Source organism: Amphiura filiformis, chromosome 4, assembly GCF_039555335.1.
Source record: "Amphiura filiformis chromosome 4, Afil_fr2py, whole genome shotgun sequence".
In the NCBI taxonomy this organism is placed as follows: domain Eukaryota; kingdom Metazoa; phylum Echinodermata; class Ophiuroidea; order Amphilepidida; family Amphiuridae; genus Amphiura; species Amphiura filiformis.
The window spans coordinates 73652357-73668707 of NC_092631.1; the positions used below are offsets into that span (position 1 = coordinate 73652357).

General features: G+C 36.2%; 2 protein-coding genes across 2 annotated transcripts in view; one reads left to right on the forward strand and one right to left on the reverse strand.

The window, feature by feature from the left end:
• Positions 1-87: 87 nt before the first annotated feature.
• Positions 88-16351, forward strand: part of LOC140151396 (sialin-like) — a 41286-nt gene continuing 25022 nt past the window's right edge. The window contains exon 1 of the mRNA XM_072173725.1: positions 88-228. Coding sequence (XP_072029826.1) covers positions 129-228 — 100 coding nt within the window. The 5' untranslated portion in view covers positions 88-128. The remainder of the gene's footprint in view (positions 229-16351) is intronic.
• LOC140149932 (stAR-related lipid transfer protein 5-like) lies at positions 4403-14736 on the reverse strand. The gene is made up of 5 exons (XM_072171945.1): positions 14530-14736; positions 12916-12977; positions 11005-11137; positions 7641-7843; positions 4403-5665 (listed from the first exon to the last, which is right to left on the reverse strand). The coding sequence occupies exons 1-5, from the start codon at positions 14617-14619 to the stop codon at positions 5488-5490; spliced, it is 666 nt and encodes a 221-aa protein (XP_072028046.1). The 5' UTR covers positions 14620-14736; the 3' UTR covers positions 4403-5487.

The following is a 16351-nucleotide window of genomic DNA, read 5'->3' on the forward strand; positions in this document are numbered from 1 at the left end:
TGGAGCGAAACAATACCACGAACCAGTCATATGACTTGGAAGGACACGTGTTTACTTCCGGGTACAAGTAAATCAAAACAAGGCAGTAAAACTGCAAATGCTTGTGATCGAATATATTCGCCAAATTAATGTCTTCAGAAACTAATGCCGGTCGTAGGGGTGTTATAAATGACGATGAGGCAACAGCACTTCTTGGGCCATTACCACATCATGCCAGGAGCCCTAACAGTGAGTGCAAAAAAACTTGACAATTGAAATGATTCATCGTAATTTTTATGTTAGTACTTAAGCTTACATTTAGGGGTACTACACCCCTGCCCAATTATGTGCTTATTTTTGCATTTTTCTCAAAAAATTATAGCGCATTGGGGACAAGTAAGATATGTATATTATTGGGGCAAGGACTACAACTACTGCACTAGAAATTTTATTTCAGCACAAACAACAGTTGTGGAGTTACAGTCAAAAATGAGGGAAAACCAATATTTGATCAATAAATCAATGACTACTTGCTTTGAGTTGCTGAATTTTCAGTACAGTATATGTTGTCCTTGCCCCTATAATATACATATCTTACTTGTCACCAAGTTGCTATAATTTTTGAGAAAAATGCAAAAATAGGCAAAAAATTGGCCAGGGGTGTAGTACCCCCTTACACACATTCATGTACATGTAACAACTAACATATGGTACATATATGCGTATACACATGTATGTAAGCTCAAAATACTCTTATCTAAAAATACAGGTTTATATTTACAATCTGACATTTTCTTACTGTACGTATTTCATCTACAGCGCTATACATCAAAAACAGTGGAGCAAAATAGAACAAAAGAGTCCGTATTGCGTGTAAAGCACTTAAAGCAATCTTTTGATTCAAGACTTGCCCTGCTTTTTCAACAGAATTGGCTTGTAGCTGGTGATGTGCAGCTATCGGCTCAGCTCAAGTTAAGCTTTAACTTGCAGGTTTCTATTGAAAGTAATGTTAGGCTAAACACAAAGCTCTAAAATAATTTTGATAAATTTGGGGATTTATAATTTTTCCCAAGGTTCCTTTTCAGTGTTAACCATCGCGTATACACGCATGACATCAAGCTTGTGCAGTGGACCTTGTGCAAAATAATACGCGCTGGACGGCTAGCAGTATGCTTAATTTGTAAAAGGAAATCTGAATAACAAAATAGAACACAATGACGATGCCAACTCACAGGCCTCTACACCCTTTAAACTTAAAGCTAGTATTCTTGTGGAGTAACTTTGGCATTTTGCTGCCCAGTTATCATAACCATTAAAAAGATACGCCAATGATTACTGGAACTACAAAACTCCATGTTACCTGGGGAAACACTCAGGACACACACCAAAGAGATGAGTAAATCACACAAAGAAGCAGCTAATTAATGACCTTACATGACATTACATTTAATATTGAATACAACATAATAAACTTGTGAGTGAACATAATTGATACAGACAATGTACAGTACACATGCATGTTAAAGGCTTAATGTACGATTTCCTTCAAATTTTATATTTGTCATTATATACTCAAAATGCTAAAATAATACTAGTAATAATGATCGGGAATGGTTTCTGTCCATTTTGAGCTGAAATAACGAGGTAACATGAAAGAAACACTACTTGTTATTTTGGCCGTTTAACACGCAGTTCTACATTGTATGGGCGGACATAAAGTCAGAATTTCTTGAATTATGACTTTATGTCAAACTTTGCTCTGTTTACCTACAAACACAACAAATTTGGCTGATTCCATTTAGGTGCAAGTTGTGACATGTGTAAACATTACAAATATGCAAAAAATCAGGTTTGAAAAAATGAACCAAATCATATTATAAGATCGTACATTATGACTTTAAGCTGACATTAACACATGGGTGAGGACTACAACCTAATGCATGATACCAGGTGGCTTATAGTGATACCAACTAGGAAAGATGAAATAGGACCTAAACTTAAATCACCATAACAGTATTGAGACATTATAATAATATCAAGAAACAAACTTCAATTAGCAACATTTATTGGCACAATCAGTGATTTTTGAGGTTCATGTTTGTGTTTATGTTTGTTTAAAACGGTTGTTCATGCAGCCCACCCACCCACAACCTTTACACACAGAAGCATGCCTTTGTTGAGGTATGCCCTCTTTTAGGATGTATCAAAATTAAATAATTAAATTGACACCAATACGTAACAATTTAACATGAGGACTTATTTACTGAAATATTAAAAATACAAATGAAAACAAACAATATTGCACAAATTTGCAAGAATCACTATACATAAATATTAAAGCCCCATTCAGTGATTCCAGCAAAAGTGTAACTAGAGATAATTTGCGCTCACAGAGCGCAGGCAATCGCAAGGCATGTAACCCTTTAATGGCCGTTTGACCTGACCTTTGACCTTAATGTTTCCCGGGTCACAAGGTTTGTTGTCACCGAAATTAAGCTCCCATACCCCTTACAGACAATGAATTTACGGTATAAGATTTTTACCCCAGATAACCTGACCTGACCCTGCAAAGTGTTCCAACATATTCCCCCTGGTCATTAAGTTTGTTGTCACCGAGTTTGAGCCTCGTACCCCTTATAGATGTCCAAAAATGCATTTCTAAAATTTGACCTTTGACCTGACCCCTACAAAATGTTCCCCTGGTCATGAGATTTGTTGTCACTGAGTTTGAGCCCCATATCCCTTACAGATGTCCAGAAAAGGAAATTGTAAGATTTGACCCAAGATAACCTTTGACCTGACCCCTGCAAAGTGTTCCAAAATATTCCTCTGGTCATTAAGTTTGTTGTCACAGCGTTTGAGTCCCGTACCCATTACAGATGTACAGAAAATGCATTTCTTAAATTTGACCTCTGCATGACCTTTGACCTGACCCCTGTAAAATGTTCCCCTGGACATGAGATTTGTTGTCACTGAGTTTGAGCCCCATACCCCTTACGGATGTTGAGATAATGCAATTGTAAGATTTTACCCCCTTAATGACCTTTGACCCCAATTCTTTGTACAACTTTTAGACACTGGCTAAAGGCAATGCAGGTATGCTAGTGACGACATTATGTTATGTAATTTGTGGAAGAAGAAGCATTTTTAGTGAAAATCACATTTTGGTCATAATGACCTTTGGATGACCTTTGACCCCAAGTTGGTCATGTAACATTTGTGCCCCCACCCAATGGTCCTTGTGACCAAATATGGTCACATTGGCTTAAAGCATATGGCTACGATGGCTCCTTAAAAGTTTGACAGAAGAAAGAAAGAAAGAACTAGTGGCAAATGGTGGTCATAGACCACAAACCTAGCTGGGGCATGTTGGTGTTTTGGAGGTATATGACCCCTGCAAAATGTTCCCCTGGTCATGAAGTTTGTTGTCACCGAGTTTGAGTCCCATACTCCTTACAGATGCCCAGAAAATTAAATTCTAAGATTTGACCCAGGTAACCTTTGACCTGACCCCTGCATAGCATTCCAAAGTGTTCCTCCGGTCAGTAAGTTTGTTGTCACAGAGTTTGAGCCCCCGTACCTCTAGCTCTTACAGATATCCAGAAAATGTATTTCAAAAATTTGACCTCTGCATGACCTTTGACCTGACCCCTGCAAACTGTTCCCCTGTACATGAGATTTGTTGTCACTGAGTTTGAGCCCCATACCCCATACACATATCCCGAAAATTAAATTATAAGATTTGACCCCAGTTAACCTTTGACATGACCCTGGAAAGTGTTCCAAAATTTTCCACTGGTCATTAAGTTTGTTGTCCCGGAGTTTGAGCCCTGTACCCCTTACAGATGTCCAGAAAATGCATTTCTAAAATTTGACCTCTGCATGACCTTTGACCTGACCCCTGTAAAATGTTCCCCTGGTCATGAGTTTTGTTGTTGAGTTTGAGCCCCACACCCCTTACAGATGTCGAGATAAGGCAATTGTAAGATTTTACCCCTTAATGACCTTTGACCCCAATTCTGTGTGCAAGGTATGAACACTGGGTAAAGCCGATGCACATGTGTAAGTGACATCATTGTGCTATGTAATATGTGGCAGAAGAAGCATTTTGAAGATATTTGGTTATATACCGGTAATTCCCCCTTAATGACCTTTGACCCCAATTCTGTTTGGACCCTATGGGCACTGGATATAGCCGATACATATGTGCAAGTTACGTAATTGTAGGGTGTAACATGTAGGAGCAGAAGCATTTTGAAATTTTTGTTGCCAGAAGAAAGAAAGAAAGAAAGAAAGAAGAATCGGAGAGCATTACAGTACCTAGCTGGGGGTGTAAACCCCCCAGCTAGGTAAAGAAAGAAAGAAAGAAGAACTGACCAAAAACAGAACACTCGCAAATTGGAAATTTGCGATTGTGAAAAAAAAAAAAATTGCGTATTGTATAAATAGTGGAAAGGATAAGTCATTAAAATTCAGATATTTTTGATATGAAAAAAAAAAAAGACAAATCAAGGAAAACAGCAGTATATTGACAAAGTTATAAAGCCCCATTCATAACCTCATTAATATATGCGAAGCCTGCGATCCAATCAAAAGAAATTGATTGCCTGACGCGCTACAATGACTTCTGCGTGCACGTGCGTGTATAAGTTAAGCGTTATGGCAATGCACACACCTACGCGATGCCGTCACGCTTCTGTGATTGGTAGCTCTTGTTGTCGGCGTGAATTTGCCTGGTGGATTTTTTTGTAGGGTAGGTTACAAAAATAATTAAAACTGGTTATATTTAACAGCGTTTTATGACATAAAATAACATAAAATTTTGATTTGTTCAAATATTAGATACGACGGTAATGAATGACAATAATAACTTATTTTGAGGTCATTGTGTGAAATTGTCGGGTTTTATTTTGGGCCTCGGTTATAGCTTTGTGGCATTTTGAGATGCCCATTTAAGACCAAATGGTTAGTAAGCTAGTAAGTAAGCTAGTAACCTACACTAACCTAGGGTGGTCCCGCTATGCGGTCCACCAAAAATCAGAATTTTGATGATTTTTACAATCCTCTGGATGAGCAAATTACTGAGTGATGGGCCTTTAAATACTGAAATAATATTTTATGTATGAAAGCATATTATATTTTCATTTTTGTAACCCTGAAATATTGAGCGTTTTCTGCGCATATTACACATAAAACATCCTAATTCTGATTTTGCTCCATTCAATGACAAGACATCATCTGTTATGTTCATTTTTTAAATGTATTTGTTCCTATGATACTCGGATTAATTCTATGTTGAAACCATATCTCATTTTAATGTTAGTGGAAAATTGAAAATTTAAGGTACATTATTTTTTTCCAATCATCGGGCATATCCATGCTTAGAAATTAGAAATAAAAGGCGGTTTGCCCTTACGCTAATGGCAACACATCTGATAAACACACTGCGACAAGACACAGTATAGGTGTAATTATTGAGAAAACAAGTACTGTAGACTGTGGAGCAGTCTATAGCAAAACACAGCGTTTTGTGTTTGTTGAAGGGTAGTCTTTCGCAATGTATTTTTGTAGGCCAAGCATCGTATTATACATTCCGTAGGGCATTCCTGATTCAAGCACAGATACCGGTACACTTCCCTCATAACTCATATTCCAAATGTATGTCATGTGGGATCTCGCCGCATCTCTGCAAAGAAAAAAAATTGTACAAAAATAAAAAGGAATTATAGGCTAATGACAGTTGATTCATTGGGTCCCATTTCATGTGGTTAAGGGTTAATGTACTATTTCATTATTCAATATTCATTGGGCTATTCCATTTAAGGGGGTACTACACCCCTGCCCAATTTTGTGCCTATTTTTGCATTTTTCTCCAGATTTATAGCACATTGGTGACAAGTAAGATATGTATGGTATAGGGGCAAGGACTACAACTACTGCACTGGAAATTTTATTTCAGCACAAACAACAGTTGTGGAGTTAGAGTCAAAAATGAGGGGAAACCAATATTTGATCAATAAATCAATAACTACTTGTCTTGCGTTGCTGAATTTTCAGTGCAGTAGTTGTAATCCTTGCCCCTATAATATACATATCTTACGTGTCACCAATGTGCTATAATTTTTGAGAAAAATGCAAAAATAGGCACAAAATTGGTCAGGGGTGTAGTACCCCCTTAAATTCCACACTGAGAAGATTTTGGAAATATCCAGAACTCTAAAATCTTTTCAATTCTCAATTTGTTGTTTGTCAAAATGTGTACGAGGGGCAGTCAGTATGTTTTAAGAGTTGACTCGTGACGTCATTTGTGGATCGTTTTCATGGCATTTCTCAATGATTACATAAACACTGTACCTTTGTCTTTCAAACAACACATGTAAGAATTATATCACACACATGATTACGTAACAGCATTAGCATAAAATCAATGGTCTAGAGTCACCTGGTGAAATTGAGTCGTTTTTGTTAAGGGAAATAAGAGGCCGAAATGAGGTATTGTTGTATTTGCTATATTTTCTCGTTAATTAAAGAATGGAGAATGCTGCCGTTTGGAACAGTATATAGAACACAAACTACCAGTTTATTAAACCATGTTTGTTGGGCTGGAAAGGTTTTAGTTTATCTAAAATGCGTGGTCAAATATGTCTTATTTTTGACAAAAACAAGGCTTTTCTTTCTTTAAAAATCTTGATATTGCCAAAAATAGCAAACGTGGAAATTTAAATTTTTTTACCAGTTCTGTTGACTAATCTCTAAACATTTAAAGCGGAGTCTCCCTAGAAAATATTTGAACCGTGATTAAAATATAACTGTTATTCTACCATTGTTACATTTATACAAAAAGTAGTGGTACAAAGAGAGAGACCATCGTTTGAATGAGAAATTAATTTTTTAAACGTTTCTGTTCATTTTAGGTTGAAATCATCCATAAAAATTCATATGAATATTTAAATTACAATTTTCATAGCATTTTGTAATATTTTAGGCCCTATTTACATGGAATTTTGCAATTTTCGTGCATTTCCACCATGTTGTATCGGTCATCCCACCCACGCATGCATGAGATTGTTGTTTGATTTGCACCAGTTATCATCGCACTGAGTACCAGCTCTCACACGTGACCAGTCATTATATTTTAGTATGTTTAATTTTGGAGATACTTGATGTCATTTGTAATAACTGCTTTTTCATTTTCGCCATTTTTGCAGTATAATTTCGCTTCCATTCAAGCCCTAAAGTTGTTGAAGTTTCCAGACGTCCCATTTCCACCAAAGTTTAATGACAAGTCTCATATTTTACCAAATGCAAACTGAGGACCTACTGTTTATTTCTGCCCAAAACTAGAAATATGCACCTTGTACTTTTGCTGTTCTCGGACATTGTAAACACATGTATTTTCTGTAATTTAAAAGGCCCGCCTTTTTGCGTGATTTGGCAGTGTCCCTAGACTATTGATTTTATGCTAATGCTGTTACGTACTCATGTGTATGATATAATTTTTACATGTGTTGTATGAAAGACAAAGGTACAGTATTTATGTAATCATTGAGAAATGCCATGAAAACAATCCATAAATGACGTCACGAGACAACTCTTAAAACATACTGACTGCCCCTCGTATTTGATAATGTGTTCATTGCCTAAATATATATATAACTTACATTTTTCGAAATATTGCCCCACATGGAAAGTTTTTGGCTCTGACCAAACCATCTGTTATAGGATAGCCTGGGTATTCCACGCTGATGTACACAAATATTGCTGTCTCACCATCATCTTCAAATCTAAGCATCCCAAGGTCAATACACTCACGAGATGAAATCAGTCCAGCCTTGGGTGTGACAGTGCGAACAACTATCACTTCCTTCAAAAAATGTCAATAAGGCCACATTATTTTCACATCCACCTTGTCTTAAAAAAGTGACGAGGGAGGTGTTCTTTTCCTTCAACTTCCACTCAAAATATCGAATAGAATATCAGCTGATATAAAATAAGTAGACAGATAATTATCGGATTGTTGGATACATCATTTCAGTTTAGCTGCACTCCAAATAGATGTACGTATTATAGTGAATAAAACACCTTGTGTGAAATCACAGTGCAGGGACAAACTTATTGAGACTTTGGCTTCAGTTTTCTACTGGCCCTCCGGGCTCTGGGCCAGTGAAACGGCAAATCTACTGGCCCTGCTTTTTTCTATGTTCTACTGCAAAAAAGTTGGTTAGTCCTTTGAGTTGGTTAATATACATGTAGAGAGCATAGTCACTAACTCAAGTTCAGTCAGTAGTCCTTCCTTTATCTAGTTCCAAAAGTTCACAAAGCTTCAAGAATGCGGTATAATTTGTGGTATTGCTACCATCATCAGATAGAGCACGAAAGAGCTTGGAAGTAGTACGTATAGGCCAACTATCACCGTAAAAAGCAGCCGTAAATTTCAAATTTGTTTGCAACTCAAGGATAAGTATAGATGAAAAATCATTAAATAAAAATATAAATTACACACAGGTGGAGCAGAAACTGTATCCAATTATGTACATCACTGATTATAGACCTATCTTGTCTCATCTTGAGTTATCAGGCTCAAACATCTAGTGGCCCGTCAGCATTGTTGGAAGTTTACTGGCCCAAGGCAAAATCAACTGGTGCGGGCCACCACTTAAATCTGTCCCTGTCACAGTGTATTGAAAGGGGCAGTTTAAAGAAAAGTTTATATTCAAAATTTAAAGGCAGAAGTTTGTAATAAAGTAAAAAATGTTTCTAGTTATGTCTATTTTAGTGGTCGTTGGGGAAGCCAGAATCCTGGAAATATTTTTGTTCTAGCACTCAAAAATATTTTGGGTTGGCAGGATTGAGAAGGGGTGGCTGAAAACACACAGGTATTTTTGTCTAGCCAAAAGCATATGGGTAGCAGAATAAAGTTTTCTAACGTGAAACAGTAAGAAAACAACTTTGACCCCATGCGGAACATTTCCGGGTCATCGGGTCATTTTTTCCCGGGGTGTTCATGAATTTTGGCGCTATTGGGCTTTGGCCTATCAGAGCTGCTCTTGCATATCGCTAGGTCGCGATCATTTCCGGGTCAGATTTTGCATGGGGTTTCCATGGCTCTATGACGCTTTCGTGCATTGACCAATCAGAGCTGCTCTCTCAATTGCGCTAGGTCGTCATATTCGGCGATTTATTTCATTGCATTATTGGATTCCAGTCAGGATAGACGGAAAATTTTTACTCCCACCCACCACTCCCAATTTAAGGGAGCTTTTTGGGTTTAATAAAATAATTTAAGCAAGTGCAGCTATTCAAGAAAAATCATAGTCTGTTTATAAAAACAGGTGCTGTCTTCCTTACAGGAATGAGGAAAACAAGAAAAATTTTTGTTTTGCATGATATAGCATGCGTTGGGCATGCTGACTAAGCGCTATAAATACATTTAAATGAACTTTTGCACACAACAAGTGGAAATTAATTTATAAACTCCTGACATGTTCGGTCAGTTTTTAATGGAATAATAGTAAATTTTATCATAATGCTTATAGCTGCAGCAAAGGAATTAGCATCAGCTTATAGCATCTTTACTAATGCAAAAGCCTTGTCTTCTAGAAAAAATTAACAGATAGAAAGGAATCCACACAGAAGAAAGACACTTCAACCAGGATTTTACAAGTCTGTTTAATATTATTTAATCCATAAAAAACAAGTCAAATATTTAAGAAAAATGGAGATGTTTGTTTTATTTTAGCTTACATCGTCCAATTATATGCACTTGTATACCTATATCCATTATTAATATTCTTTCACATTCATTCTTTCAGTCTTTGTATTTCTTCCAGGTAGGATTACCTCGAGGAATCTCCAAGGTGCCAACCTTCGGAGCAACTGTTTGTATGCACTAATCACAGAATGAAAATTAATTGATTGAAAAATTCCAGCCATTATAAATTCCCCTTTGTTGGGTTTGTGTGAGCACCACGTTCCTCAGCACCGCTTGCTGTAGAATAGAAATTGGGTGGAGTAATTTTACTCTTATTCTGGAGTTCACCTTTTGATTGTGCTTGATTGGGATTCGGATTCTCCAGTAGGGTAATTACTGTTGAACAGAAATTGGGTTGAGTAATTTTACTTTTATCTTGGAATCCCATCTTTCTGATTTTCCTTTTGGATTTGCCTTGGGGTTCAGATTCCTCAGTTGGGTTTACTGTCGAACAAAATTGGGTCGAGCTGTTTTGCTCTCATCTTGGAATCCCAGGCATCCTTGTTGATTCAGGGTTGTGTACAAACCCTTTGCTTTTAATGATGTAATGGCTGGAATCTTTGCAAATTTATATGAAATAAATTATTGTCTATCCTGATGGCCAATAAGTAGACCAAAAATTCATGGTTCCTTGCGTTTCATTGTCTCCGTCTGGGGTTAAAAGTTTTGTATATATTTTTTGTCCCCATTTCATTTATAACCTCTGTTTTTTGCATGACAATGTAAATTGGTTTTATTAAACAAAGCCTTTATATTGACATGTCATAATGAGATGTTTTGGCAGCAGGAACAGAATAAATAATAATATAATAATAATTTATTCTTATATAGCGCATTACATCAAAGACCATAAGGTGCTTTACAATTAAAACATGTGTACGTAAAAACAAAATAACCATTGAATTATAAATATACATCATTAAGAAATAAGAATTTTGTATAAACAATGGCAATATACTGCAAACAAATATCAAACAGAAGATGAAATTAGAATCATAAAACACAAATTTTTAAAACCGCCAAGCTGTACACTACATTGGTAACACGTGAGTAGAAAAAAAATGAAAATGAAGTATACAGCAAAGCAATTAAACACATGATCAATTCAATGCAATATCAAAAATGGCAAAACACAGTATCAAATTGAATATGAAAAATTCCAAACAAATGGATACTTTTAACGCAAACAATACCAAAGTGGCGAAGCAAACATATTTACACCAGGTATAATACTCAAATGAAAAGAGCAATCACAAGAACAACCAAGAAAGTACCTCATCAATATACTTTATGCATTCAACAGATGTTATATTCTTATTCCATTCTTTTTGCAATTCTGGAGGTGATGGCGCCACAGTCTTAGCTACTTTGTCGAAAGGTGCATCAAATTCCATTGTGGCTTTGAACCTGTTCAAAGAGCAAAATGTAAACCATTATTTGTTTTACAACTACAATCAAAGAAATATATAGTTGGCACACTTTGACAATATGTTGGAACTCTTCATTGCTGCTCTGAGAGTTCAGTGAAATTAGGCCAAGAAAAAAGATTTATTGTTTGCTTGCCCTGAAATGAATTTTAAAAATTTGGGTCGGTCGGTCAGTATTTTTTTTTATCTTTTTTTTTTTAATTACTAGCAAACTCTACTGTTTGTATTAATGAAGGCTCAAAACATGAAAAATCAGACAATTTTGGTGTCAAAATGAACCAACTAACATTACAAAACAACTACCGTAAACCTGGGCTCCTTTGCCTTGGGGTAAATTTCATGTACAAATAGAGAGCTCCCTCTAAAAATCCCAACAAGAATTAAGGGTACATGCTCTTATTTTTGCTGGTGGGATTTTTATGGGAGGGCACTTTTAGTTTGTGTCCAGTTATGTCAAGGGAGCCCATAGCACCATTAGGCGAACATTGAACACAAGCTCTAAAATACCTTTTTTTTACATCTTCAGAATCCACAAATTTGAAGAAAAAAAAACAATTCAGGAATTTCCAAAAATAGGGTCGGTATTCTTTTGTACAGTAAATAGAAAAAACCTTTTTTTTCTGATTTCCAAAATTAAGGTCGGTCGGTTGAGGGCAAGCAAACATCTTTTTTTTTGCCTTAGTATAACTATGTTTGATGCGAAGTACACACCACCCACTTTCCCTTCCCTCCCCCATTCCCCCTCAACCAATGTTGGGGGGACTGGAGAGCCCAATATCAAAATTGCTTTCATCAACATTGAATTGGGGGAGAGGGACAAAGGATCAAAAAAGGCTTTCACAATAAAGAATGTATATGGGCCTACATTAACAGCCTAACCTATATGTGGCATGATTAAGAGAAATTAATCTAATGTCAAAAATATTAAATTTCTCAGTTTTTTACATTGCTAGCCCTTATAAATGCTATGTATTGATGCAAACTCCATGAAAATTGATATTGTGGTTCATAACTGAGAACTCAAAATCAATATGAACAACATCAGACATACGAGTATATGTGACACAATCTGGTCCATGGGGCCAAAGGCAGCAAATTTGAAATTGAGATAAAGGCAACAATATGGAGTAAAAAAACAATAAAATACATAAGAAAATAGACATCACAAAACCTTAGAACCAAGTATGCTAGACCTGTGGTGTTTTAGTATATAATAGCCTAATGTTTGTATGAGGTAATAGTTATAGTAACTCAATTTCCAAAAATGCCTCCTTTGGCCCCACGGACCAGATCTTGTCACGTATATGATATATGTGACCTGCTCTGACGAAACCAGCCATAAGTCGCACTCAGTCATTTCGAGATACAGCGAGTCAAAGTTGGGAAAGGGGTGAAAAACCTTGCAAATTTCAGTTTTTCAGTTCTTATTATTTTTTGATTGTTTATTTTAACCTACTATTGAATATAAAATATTCTTTTATGTCTAAAGCACCCAAATCTAGCATTTTCTGAGCCAAACCAAGTCCTTTAACATGTCATTATACAACTTTAAAGCCATTTTTCTTGCATTTGCCTTTTCTTTTTGTGTCGCTTCCCCCCTTCCTGTTGAAAGACCGTAGAATGAGGACCACATGTCCCAGAAAGATAATTTAGGTATTAAATGAAAGCTAAAGACCTATCTATACTGAATGATGACATCAAAAACAAAATTAGTGACTTATGTCTGGTTTTGTGGGAGCAGGTCACATATATACTCACATTTTCCCTTCAAAGTATTCGGACTTCTTGCTGGAAATGTGGATACCAGAACGGTTATATTTCTAGAATATTAAATACAGACATACAGAAAAAACAAAAACAAATAGTATGAAAAATGTAAATTAAGGGTAGACGAGGTATTGTTGGTCAAAGCAACCTAAAAATCGATTTTCATTATCTAGATCAATATATTATTGAAAATTAACACCTTGATGTTTTGCAAAAGTCCATTCTACAAATCGTATATTTTGCAAACTTGCTTAATTTATTGTTGTTAATGAGTTATGTACGTTTTACAAAACTGTTGTTGCTTCAGCCCTCTTTACAACGTAACTCAAGAACCGCAGCACCTATAAAAGTATATCTGTGATATTTTAATTCTTCTACACACTCGCTATGAATTGAGCAATGCACTTTTTCCAAAGCTCACTACCATTCGTAAGATGCTGTGAACTATCAAATCACAACAGTTTAAAATAATTAATAACCTTGATCATTTATCTGTCACATATCCTGTACTCTACATTAATCCTGGAAAAATGCCGGGAACAAAATGTTGGCATACTTTGCCTGTGTTTTGATATATTTCTGCCCTTGCTCCCCCAATGCAATGTTGGACAAAATCATGTTGTCAACAGGTCTGTGACACCCTCCAACATTGAAAGATGGGGAGTGAGTGGGGAAGTTCGAAATACTAGGAGTCGATGTGCTTCACATAATTGTATGCATGTTCCTCTCCAAATTTGATAGGGCACACATTTCAATTGTTTAGTAAAAGCTCAGAATTCTTTTTATTTTCTTTATATTTTTCCATCTTCTTTCATTGTTATCTGCCAATGAAGCTTGCCGCGAAGTGGTCTGTTTCGATGTGATGGGTCACAAATAACAACGCAGTCAAATTAAGACTGCTTAGTGTTCATTCTATTTGACATGAAACTTAAAACCAATTATGTTTTTTACACAATTGTAATGTACTTTAGTATACTACATGTAACATATTCTGCAAAAATCAAAACTTTCAGTACTGTAGTTTTGTCAAAATCCAAGATTTTGAATAAACTGTCTGAACATGACAGTTTATTTTAAGGGTGGAAATATTAGTCAAATGTGGAGTGACATGCATTGGCGATATCAGCGATGGTAGTAAAATCCAATTTTCTATACTTTACCTCACCTGTGTAAAAGGGGATATCTGACAGTAAAAGTAAAAGCTAACATTTTATGGAAAAGAAACACTAATCTATTTTTATGTAAATGTTACAATTTGGCTTTAAATAATACTTTAATATTAAATTGACTGAACAAGGTTTTAAATTCATCTGGAAAACTGGTTAAGGATCCAGATCATGTGGAAAAGGGGTTCCTAAGCCCTGTTTTACCTGATCGCCATATCATTGTTGTCCATGTAAATCCTGGGAGGTGTACTCCATAACTAACGCACTCAGGACCTTTTCATTTTTCCATTCCGAAGACCTGAGACGATTAGGTATATTAGTCTCAGCCGAAGACCCCATTTGAAGTGGAGACTTTTGAATTGGATATAATAATTATATCATTCTCCAAATACCTAAAAATTAGTTTAAAATATGCTATAAACTATTTAGTTAAACCTACCTTGTTCCATCCTGCTTGGTTATTGATTATAGCTAGCAGTTTAGTTCTCGTATCCTCAATAAGTTGTAAACAATCATCTCGTGCAAACATTTTTGCACCAAAATAATTCTTCTGTGCTTGATGATGTTGTGTTGTGTTCTCTGTGTTATGAGTAAGGCATTTTCTACCACTATGATTTAAACCAACGGTGAAGAACCTTCATCATGTAAATTGGAGAGATCATATAATAATGCAAATTGCTGTATATATCTTACCATATTGCTGCTTTGTGTTACTTTTATCTAGTGCTTGCACAGCCTACTACTTCCTGCAAGGTCAAATATTGATCCATGCTTTGGTAATTTTGCTGGAGGACAAACAATGCACTGTGCACTGCACTGAGCAATAGGAGAAACTCAGGTTCATCACAAACTGGCTCTGAAAATGTTCAATTACTTAGTATCTCCACTTCAATTATGTTTTCACCAGAGGAATTATTCAGAAATATTGCTTTCATTTTTCTGCAAAAATTTAATATTTTAATGATGAAATAGTTCAGAGACAAGTTTTCCTGGGAGTACCTTTAGAATACCCTACCACATCGACGGCGCATGAAGCTGCACCTTTTTTGTAAAACTACACCGGCGTCGGCACTAATTAGTTATTAATGGGATAGATTTAAATTAAGTTAGAGGTTTATGAGTCAGGTTTTTAATAAAGTATGTCGGCGTTTGACTTAATGAAGTTTGCATTCATCAAGGTAATAAGTGTTAGTACGATTAAATTATTGTGGTTACTTTAATTGAATTTAAGCATAATGAAATAACTATATTGCATTATATAATGGCTTAGAAGTATTAATTATGCGTAATAGATTTTAATGTACTCAAGTAATGATGACCGCATCAAAAGATGATGTTAATAAGCATGATATAATTATAATTAGTGTGACGTATAAGAGACAGATTGTAATTGGTTATGAATGATTATATAATTATAATTATTATGATGGATTAGAGGCGATGGTAGTTAATTAATAATTATGACATAATAATAATGAGTGTGAGGGAAAAGAGGGTTGTTGTAAGTAATTAACAATGATTGATGTTAATAGTGATTAAAGTTATATTGATAAGAGGAATGTTAATTGTTAATGAGTGGTTTGATTAAGAATGAGTAGCATTTATTTCATGGAGTAAATACGTGAAGTATCATAGATTGAATAATGATGTGATGGTGAATGAAGGTATCGTTGTTGCTGTGCTACAGCGACGCGCAAAAGGTATCGCTGTTGCCGTGCTACACCGACGGCGCGAAGCTAGACCATTTATGAGGGGCCTACACCGACGGCGGTAAGGTAGACCTATTTCCGTAAGGCTACACCGACGGTGCTAAGGTGCATCTTAAGTAGGCCTAATTGTTAAAGTTGTCATATTAGCAAATGAGTGTGGTGGAGGAAGGTATCGTTGTTGCCGTGCTACAGCGATGGCGCAAAGCTAGACCTTTTTACAGGACTACACCGACGGTGCGAAGGTATCGCTGTTGCCGTGCTACAGCGACGGCGCGAAGCTATACCTTTTCAATGGGCTACACCGACGGCGCGAAGGTGTCGTTGTTGTGACGGCGCAAAGCTAGACTTTTGGAGGGCCTAAATCGAGGGCGCGAAGGTATACCTATTTCCGTATGCTAACACCGACGGCACTGAGATAATTATACCTTATTTGGTCATGTCACCAAATGAATGTAGGGGAGGTAGGTATCGCTGTTGCCTGCTACAGCGACGCGCCAAGCTATATCTTTTACTGGGCTACACCGACAGCGCGAAGGTGTCGTTTTTTTTTTA